At 34.2% G+C, this 8,864-nt stretch overlaps 2 protein-coding genes across 2 annotated transcripts; one reads left to right on the top strand and one right to left on the bottom strand.

The window, feature by feature from the left end:
- The first annotated feature begins 1,777 nt into the window (after window positions 1-1,777).
- Window positions 1,778-4,775, top strand: LOC110717536 (transcription factor bHLH104-like). The gene is made up of 6 exons (XM_021896263.1): window positions 1,778-2,019; window positions 2,886-2,966; window positions 3,085-3,165; window positions 3,288-3,365; window positions 3,684-3,846; window positions 4,267-4,775. Exons 1-6 carry the CDS (start codon window positions 1,928-1,930, stop codon window positions 4,516-4,518), a joined length of 747 nt encoding a protein of 248 aa, XP_021751955.1. The 5' UTR covers window positions 1,778-1,927; the 3' UTR covers window positions 4,519-4,775.
- Window positions 4,776-5,681: 906 nt separating this feature from the next.
- On the bottom strand, window positions 5,682-8,639 carry LOC110718078 (WAT1-related protein At5g07050-like). Its single transcript, XM_021896879.1, has 7 exons — window positions 8,401-8,639; window positions 8,185-8,247; window positions 7,639-7,755; window positions 7,304-7,535; window positions 6,816-6,974; window positions 6,583-6,734; window positions 5,682-6,291 (listed from the first exon to the last, which is right to left on the bottom strand). The coding sequence occupies exons 1-7, from the start codon at window positions 8,604-8,606 to the stop codon at window positions 6,123-6,125; spliced, it is 1,098 nt and encodes a 365-aa protein (XP_021752571.1). The 5' UTR covers window positions 8,607-8,639; the 3' UTR covers window positions 5,682-6,122.
- Between the last annotated feature and the right edge of the window lie 225 nt (window positions 8,640-8,864).

Below are 8,864 nucleotides of genomic sequence, written 5' to 3'. Positions count from 1 at the left end.
AATAGAGAGAGTCCACTTCACAAGTCAAAGGAGGTTCCATCCCAAAACCATATGGCTATAGGAGGAGTAGCCCTTAGCCTTATAAAATGATTAACTGTCTATTTTTTCAACTATTGTGGGACACTTATATGTGGTAATATTTGGGAGGTCTATTCTTCAACACTCCCCCTCGCATATAAGGTCCCTTTGACTTTGCCTCATGTGATTTTTCGAGCTAGAATACTTTTTCACTTCCCCTCACATGAACCTGTTGATGGCCCAGTGAACTTTAGCCATTTAGAGTCCCATATTGTAGGCTTGACTCTGATACCATGTTAGGAACTCTATTTCCTTGCCTTCATTCTCATGAGCCAGTGTATATACAACGCAGTGACAAACTAAAGGGCCTAAGTATACATTGGCCCATTAGGGATGTTAGCTAAAAATTACGCTTAACGGAAACATAAAAAAACGAAATACTAGATTATTTTTGTAAGGTTTTGAACAAAACAAATAATGAAGAAACTTCAATCACAAATTAAAACACTTATTTATAGCCAAATTCCATCGTACACATGATATACAAGTCTTATGTAATAGAAGTATTCTGTTTTAAACCAACAATAAAACATTTGTAGGTATACATTATTAGGTTGAATATCTTTCTTAAACTCATTTTATTACTCTTTGTTTTAATTGATAGTTTGATTAGACAACGTTAATGCACAATTTTGACTAAACATAATAACTGCCCTCCTTTGACAAATGAAACTTCTCATAGGAAGTTATATGTTACTCCATAGACAATCAACTTGATACATTAAAACATACACTTGATATGATATAAAAATTAACGAAAAAACTAAATAAATTCAACAAGACAACGAACACCAAGATGATCATAGGTAATATACCACAAAACCTAACAAATGAAAAGAATGAAATTAGAGCACTCCCAGCAGTGAGGAGAAAAGCCCTCACGAGTAAAAATAAGGGTGTAAAAAAAAAATCCGAACACTACATCAGTGAATGAAAAAACACTCACCGATGAGTGAAAATAAAAACCCTCAAGAGTTGAGGGCTTTTGGTGATGAACAGTAACATGTGGCCTCCACTGCTTTTGTTGTTTTTTTACAACGGTTATATTTTGTATTTGAAATATAACCGTTGTAATTATTTTAAAAAAAAAAAAAAAATTCACCAACGACCATAAAATTTTTTTCTCTATAAATAGACATGCATTTTGATATACTTTCAAAAAAAACCCATAAATTAGAGAAATTAACATATTTTCCCAATTTCTTCTTGTTATTATTATTATTATAATTATTTCTTATAAAAAAAATTTCCAGTTAGTATTATTAATATTTTTAAACGTAATTATAAATTTTTATTAAATTATTTTTAAACGTAATTAAAAAATAAATTAAAAAATAGTGGAGGAGAAAGTGATGAGAGGTTTTTTTTCTCCTCATTGTTGTGGTGAAAAAAACATTTGATGAGAGAAATTGTATGGGAGGAGTGAGAAAGTGGGTAGAGAGAGATTGAAAGGTTTTTTTTTCCTCACTGCTGAGAATGGTCTTATATCTAAGATTTTCTATCTGTCATTATTTCACCCATGTCACTAATGACAAACTTGTAACTATTTAAAATTTTATTAAACATTTTAATTAACTTTGTTTTATGGTCCTAAAATGAAGTGCTTACTCCACTTGTCGTTGAAAACACCCACCAATCAAAATCCTACCACGTGTTAGATTCTAACTGGCCTCCCATCTCTTCCCTCATATCTCTGATTCATCCTCCTGCCCCCCTTTTTCTTCTGTTTGTCATTTTTCTCTGCTTTTCTTATGATTGGGAACAAATAAATACTTAATCTTCAGTAAAATTTTCTGGATTTTTTTTAGTGATTAATTTGATTTTTCTGCTGTAACCCCAATTCAAAAAGATGGGTTCTTTTGATGATTCTGCTTGGGATCTACCCCTTGATTGTTTCATTGATGATGTTGCTTCCCCTAATTTTTCTTGGGTTGATCCCAGGTAATTTCAATTTTTATGAAATACCCTTTATTGTTAATTTCTCATTGAATTCAACCTCATTTGGTGATTTAATTTAATTTTAGTTATAGTTAAATTAGTTCTTCATGCTAAGAATTAGGTAGGAAATAATTGTTTTTCATTTTTATTTTTTTTTGCTTAACCCACTCTTTTTTGGAGAAGATTGAAGTAGAGAAATTAGTATTCGATTAATTGAGGGATACTTGGTTTATGATGAAGTTTCAATTTTTCTTACTTCCAAGTGACCTTTGCCTCTTGTATAGGATGGGAATTACGCGATTACGCTCTGTTCTTCTCTGCCCAGAAGCTTAAAAGAACGTGGCCTTAGTCGGCTAAAATCTTTGTGTGCGCGTGGGTGGAGGGGGTGGGTGTTAAAATGTAAAACCCGAGATTAAATCTCGTCTACAGTTGCCTTTATGCTCTCTATCAGCTAGATAAAATGACTATTGAGATTATTGATCTTGCTCTTTGTAAGCTTGGTGAACATATTAGAAATTTAGAACATGTATTAGAGATTTATAGAGGGGTTATCTACATTTAAAAAAAAAAAGTGTTTTAACTTTTTGATGTGTTAAGCATAGCAAAAGATTGCAGCTTGGATGATTTCATGTATATAGGAATTCTTGACTTAGCTTTATCAGTAATTATCCTTTGATTAATTAACTATAATTAAGAGTTTGGTAGGAAAGTAAAGCAGTGTTTGAAGATGGATAATGCTAACCAAAAATCTTGATTTTGCACAAGAAAGTTGATTATTTTTTAGTTTTTAGCTGTATTTGGTTTTGGTTTTGGTTTTGATCAGATTATGTTTTTATGGTCAAATTAACTAAGAGAAATCTTTCTTGCAGTTCCAGCATCGAAATTGACTTTTCAAGGACAGGTAGTATGATACAAGAGCAAGAATCTGAGAGGCAACGCCCCAAGAAAAGGTGTTACTTTGCTTTTACTGCATAAGATATGGTTTATCATTTATTCTTAGATGGTTTAGATTAATTTCTGAACTCAGTTCAAGTCATATGAACTTACTCTGAAGAAATTTCCTTGCAGTTCTTGCATCGAAATCGACTTTTCACAGACAAGTAGTGCTTTCCAAGAACAAGAATCTGAGTTGGAATGCCCTAAGAAAAGGTAGAATTTGCTATCAGTGACAACTGCTATTGCTTCATGTTGTTACGGTGTAAAATTAACTCAGATCAACAGATTGCTTAGACTGTAGTATCACTTAACTCTAATATCTTCTTGATTTGCAGGGGACGTTCTGCTGTCCACAGCAATACAAAGACTAAAGCATGCCGTGAGAGAGAAAGACGGGAAAAGTTGAATGACAGGCATGCAATCTGCTTCTGTGTTATTTGTTTTTTAGGTTTAGCATTTTGTATTCAACAAATGAACAACATTAAACAAGTGATGCATGGTATGGAAGATGTATTTTTTTCATCTGTTTGTACTAAGCTTTTACAGCGCGCTTGATAGCATCTTTATTACACAGTATTTCGTATTACCTTAGACATCCATGTAGAATTTTTCTCACCAAATTACACGAAAGATTCATTACTAACTCCTTGAATTAACACCTTAACTGGACATATTAGGGATATTTCTTTTGGTGGTAACAATATCGAATTTCATTTTACTTCCTGCTGCAGCTTTTTAAACCTGAGCTCTGTTTTGGAACCTGGAAGGGCTGCCAAAGCTGACAAATTGGCTTTGTTATCTGATGCTATAAGAATTGTGAAGCAGCTAAGGATCGAAAATCAGGAGTTTAAAGATGAGAATAAAAAGCTGCAAGAGGAAATTGAAAGTTTAAAGGTGAGTACTTCTTTTTCCCTATTACTTGAAGCTTCTTGTCAAGTTCTAAGCTGGTTCCGGACACAAATTTTCTTAGAATATCGGAACCTTTTCCATGGAATTCCATTTGTGGATCTTCTCTAGTTAAATCCTTTATCTTCTGAGATTCAGGACTTTGAAGCTTATTTAACTTTAATCTTCCCTACTCACACATTGTATATGCTTGGAGCATTGCGTTATATTTTATTTCTTCAGTCATCTATAAGTTTATAATTGAAGAAGAAGTTGCAAAAAAAAGGTTACAAAACTCTTGTATAACCTACATGTTGTACAAGAGTTTTTTGTGACTTCATTTAATCATCATATTTACCATATGTTTTAATCTTCACTTTTTAGTAGCTCCTTTGCTGTTTTGTTCTTAAACTTAGCTTCCTACTATAGGCTGAAAAGAATGAACTTCGTGATGAGAAATCGACATTGAGGGCAGAAAAAGAAAAGATGGAGCTGCATATGAAAGCAATGTCTGGCATGCCTGGTCCTGGAATGATTCCTCCTTATCCACCGGCCTATCAAGCTGGACCAAATAAGATGGCTGTTTACCCTGGTTATGGTATGTACCCTATGTGGCATTATCTACCACCAGCTACTCGTGATACTTCTCGTGACCATGAACTCAGGCCTCCTGCTGCTTAAGTGGATGTGCAAGATTTCTTCTCAACAAGAATTCTGCGACATTTGTCTCAAGTTTTGTCTTTGCTTATTTGAATGTATATAATGTTGGTGAACTTGTTTCTTCCTTAATTTAGATTTGAATAGCCAGAGGCTCATGGCTTAAATGCCGTAGAGTGTTGCTAGACTATGTAAGTACACTAATTAAGACTCCTATTGTTTATTTCCTGTGTGTTTTTTTTTATTTCGTATGAATGTAATCCTGCTGTTTTCTCTCTGCTTGTTTTGCTGTCTAGATTCATATCATCGAGATTTCACCTCCTGATAAACCAGGAAAAGCTTTTGCAGCGGGATCAAATATGGTCATAAACCTTTTCATTTTTTTTTTTCCTTTGCTTAGACTGAATCAAGCTTGATTGACCTGAAACAATCATTCCACATTCCCTGCTACATATGTGATGTAAGTTGTATTCTAGAAAAAAGTCCATGGCCATTTTTTTGTCTGGGGGAGGGAAGGTCACGAATTCTTAGTTGCATTACGAGTTTACTTAAAGGTAGGTGTACCCAAGTGTATTATTTTTGTATCATTTGATGTCAACTGTCAAGAACTCTGACATACGTAACTGGTCGGCAGGAGTTGTATATAAAAAATTTATGTCAAAGCCTGTAGCTATCTACTTAAGTTGGCTTTTATCATGAAGCCTAATCTGGTGAATTCAAACAGAATTAATTGTTATTGTTATATGCATGATTCATGAACTTATGATTATAATATAAAATTTCAACGATATTTCTGAATCATTCAACCAGTTGTTCATTTTTTAATTATCTAGATCTTAATTATAGTTCTATATATATATATTATATATAGACAGAGATATAAGATTTTCCCTATGACAGATCCCTTGTGCAATGAAGCCAGACACCTGCCTATGAAGTAAAATTTTTGAAAAATTTGCTTTGTTTGAAAAGATTAGATGACATGGTTGATGATGATTAAATCTGCACGGAGACAGAAACCAGGAGATGCACTCCTAAGGTAACTTGGAACTTTTTTGCATACTAGAAGTTGGGAATGTTATGTTTTTTGATTGACAAATTCCCATTAAACTTGATTTTGGGAGTCAATTCCACAAAATCATTACACCATTGAAATTGAACTCTTGTGTGACTACTGAACGCAAAAATTAGAGGAAAATGGACCAAACAGTCTTCATGGATGATTACACTGGTTAATATGATTTACAATACTGTCAAGCTTATATAGATGCAAGCAGACTGATAGGTTGAGATCATATCCTTTTTACATAGTGAACTTTTCAAGTCAAACAGCAGCCAAAACTAATACGAAGTACTTTACAGAATATTACAGGCATATTTCTTTAGGATTAGTCCAACAGAGGGCTAATGTTAATTAACCTAGAGAAGAGAATCAAATACTGACTCAGCTTAACCTGGGAGCACTGATCCTATCTTTCGTAATTCATGCAAGCATAATAGGCATCTTTATACTATTGACAGTTTATATAGTTGCTTATTCTTGGCGAGTTTGAAGATGACTGATGGATTTCTTTACTCCCAGCTTCTATCTGTCTTTGTAATTGCACCACAGCCATCTTTTCTAGTGTCTATGGCTCTGTTGTCACCTCTTCGCCATTTTCTGTGCTGAATGCCTCTGGTTTTAAACTTTTCGAGTCTTTATAGTTTAGGTAGATCCCGGCTATGTTTGTCTGTGCTTCTTCTTTGCCCCACATTAAGAGGTACATACCAAAGATAACAATAACTGCCCCCATTATGCTGAACATGTGATTGAGAAACTATTAATCTTCTCCTTATATCATTTGCTCTATATATATTCTGCTTCTTATTATATCATTTGTTCTGTATTAACCAGACCTTGCTCTTTTCAACTCATTTTAAGGTTGTAAAATAAGTTCTAATGAGAAAAACATCAGTTTGTTTACTTAAAATCACGAAGTTCATATAACAAAACAGTTGTGAATCAGCAATGTCAGGTTTGATCAGTCAAAGTAAGCCTTAATGCTGTATCAAAATCAGTTTCTGGGAGCAAATATCAATTTAGTTTACCTGCCAGTGTAAAGCTTTTCTCCAAGGACAAAATATGCTAATAAGGCAACAAGTATTGTTGAAAGAGGGTTGAACATGGTCACAAAAACAGGTCCTTTTTCTTCTGTGCACCACAACTGAAGGAAGACGATTAAGCCTGAACAAACTACTCCCTGCATGCAATATATTGAGTACATGTTAGTATATGATCATACTTCAGTATAGTCTAAGGTTGTATCAACAACAGTTCTTACAGCATAAACGGTAGACAAGAGATCAATGTTGAAACCGATTGCCCAAGCTGCTGGCTTACGCTGAACACATGCAGTAAAAATGGCTGACTGTGCAGCACCAATGAAACTCATCCATGTTGTCAGTGACAGACGTGCAGGATATCGTTTCAGAGTAAAGGCCTATAGTTATCAGTAAGCATATAGACTCATAAGGATACATCATATATTCATATCTGGTTGAAGGATAACTCTTCTGTGATTCATTATGGACAAAAAGTGTCGTGTGTCCTAGGCTATTATTAGGCATTTAGTAATTAGCAGATAAAGAATGGCAGCATCAGCTGATTTGAGTATTGACTAGCAAATGAAATTATCAAATTTCATGAGTGTTAATTATGTGAGCAATTACTTGTTTTTTTTAGAACTGTCGAAATTGACTCATAATGTAACCAAACCCACACAAGCCCAAAACCAAACTGAAAGACTCGTCCCTGGAATATAACTCAAACCTGCATGATGTACCATATGGACCATGATAGGCAACTAGCTGCAGTTAAAATGGAACCTATCAACCTGTTTTCGTTAGTTGTTGTACTTCCTTGAATATGTAGCAGAGGTTTCCAGATGTTTTTAATGACAGATCCCTTGTACAATGTCATGGCCATGACACCTCCCAGGGAAATTAAGGTTCCGAGAACCTTTGCAGCTCCTCGAGGGTTCCATATATCAAGAACCTCCATCCTGGATAGTTATAGTCTAAAGTTAAAAAATACAATTTGCAAGAACAATTTTTCGAATGTTAAGAATTTGGATATGTCATTTATAAAGAAAAGGTTTTACTCACTTGAGTGCAACTGCAATCACAAAAGTTAAGGAAGCTATTGTGTTGATCATTGAAGCAACAAATGTCGGTGAAGTATACTTTAAGCTTGCAAAATACATGTTAAGTGTCAATCCCACCCTGCCAAAATTAGCAAAATTTATCATTTGTTTCCTTTTGAAGATGTGTAGTATTATACTGTGAACTTCTGTATTGTATATCATGTTATCATGACATATTGTAAGTGTATGATATCTATGAATATGTCTCATGTATATTAATTATGAAGAACAAGTGACCGAATGCCTTCTTGTAAAATGCAAATGTGAGAAATTGTCACTTGCACCTAATGAGAACACCTTGAAAAAGCAGGGGGATTTTGGAAATATTTGGAGGTAGTTTTGGATTATGCTGTTGGATTTAAAGGTCCGATAATTGTTATGCACTTATATATTCTCGTTACTCCGAATGCTCCCTTTTAGGATGTCATTCACATAACATGCTAGCTGCAACTACGACAAATTATATCTTACAATGTTTGGTTGTATACCATTACTCTTGTAGGCTTACCCGAAGAGGGAGAGCACAAATATTTCTGCCATCAGAGCTACTGTCAACTTTGGCCTTGCTTGTCTGCATGATATAGAAGAAAAAAATTCATAGGCATGTAATGCACTAGAGTATACATACAGCATGAAATCGACGTAGATGCAATATCATGAACATGTAAATGAGAAAAGAAAATTTTTAAAAAATAAAAAAATAAAAGTAAAAAAAATAAACAACCTTTCAAGGAAATAAGCAAAGGGGAACATCACCACCCCAGCAACGACATGGCGGTATGTTATGTAAACATAAGGATTCATTCCATTATTGAAGGATGCTTCAGTGATGAAATACAGTAAAGTCCAGCCTATCTGTGATAGGATCATAAACATGTGTGGCTTAAACCTGAAGTAAAAGCTCCAAATGTTACAATTACTCATAACCATTGCTTTACTTCTGTTTTCGCTGAGTTTCGAGTTAAGATTAAAGCTTCTTGAGCTGCATGCTCCTTTATATGCAGTAAGAAAGGTAGATTCAGTCTCATATGATTCCTCATTGAATGTCATTTCATTATCAGCATCCTGTTCCAGGCCATCTATGTCATAAGAGTCATGATAACGAGTTTTCGTGTGGAGCATCCTGTGATAAGCTGTGCATCATAGCTACAAAAGTTTGTGTTTAGGAATCATTCTGGAGAATATGAT

Source organism: Chenopodium quinoa, unplaced genomic scaffold (assembly GCF_001683475.1).
Source record: "Chenopodium quinoa cultivar QQ74 unplaced genomic scaffold, ASM168347v1, whole genome shotgun sequence".
Taxonomy (NCBI): Eukaryota; Viridiplantae; Streptophyta; class Magnoliopsida; order Caryophyllales; family Amaranthaceae; genus Chenopodium; species Chenopodium quinoa.
The sequence above is the reverse complement of the archived record's forward strand: the minus strand, read 5'-3'. Positions and strand labels throughout refer to the sequence as shown.

Bases quoted from the DNA above. Each gene is read 5' to 3' on its own strand.
- LOC110717536 (XM_021896263.1), top strand. From the start codon at position 1,928: ATGGGTTCTTTTGATGATTCTGCTTGGGATCTACCCCTTGATTGTTTC. The intron at 2,020-2,885 runs GTAATTTCAATT...TCTTTCTTGCAG, and splicing joins TTTTCTTGGGTTGATCCCAG to TTCCAGCATCGAAATTGACT. The intron at 3,166-3,287 runs GTAGAATTTGCT...CTTGATTTGCAG, and splicing joins TTGGAATGCCCTAAGAAAAG to GGGACGTTCTGCTGTCCACA.
- LOC110718078 (XM_021896879.1), bottom strand. From the start codon at position 8,606: ATGGTTATGAGTAATTGTAACATTTGGAGCTTTTACTTCAGGTTTAAG. The intron at 6,975-7,303 runs GTTTGAGTTATA...TGATAACTATAG, and splicing joins CCATATGGTACATCATGCAG to GCCTTTACTCTGAAACGATA. The intron at 6,292-6,582 runs GTAAACTAAATT...TCACATGTTCAG, and splicing joins GAAAAGCTTTACACTGGCAG to CATAATGGGGGCAGTTATTG.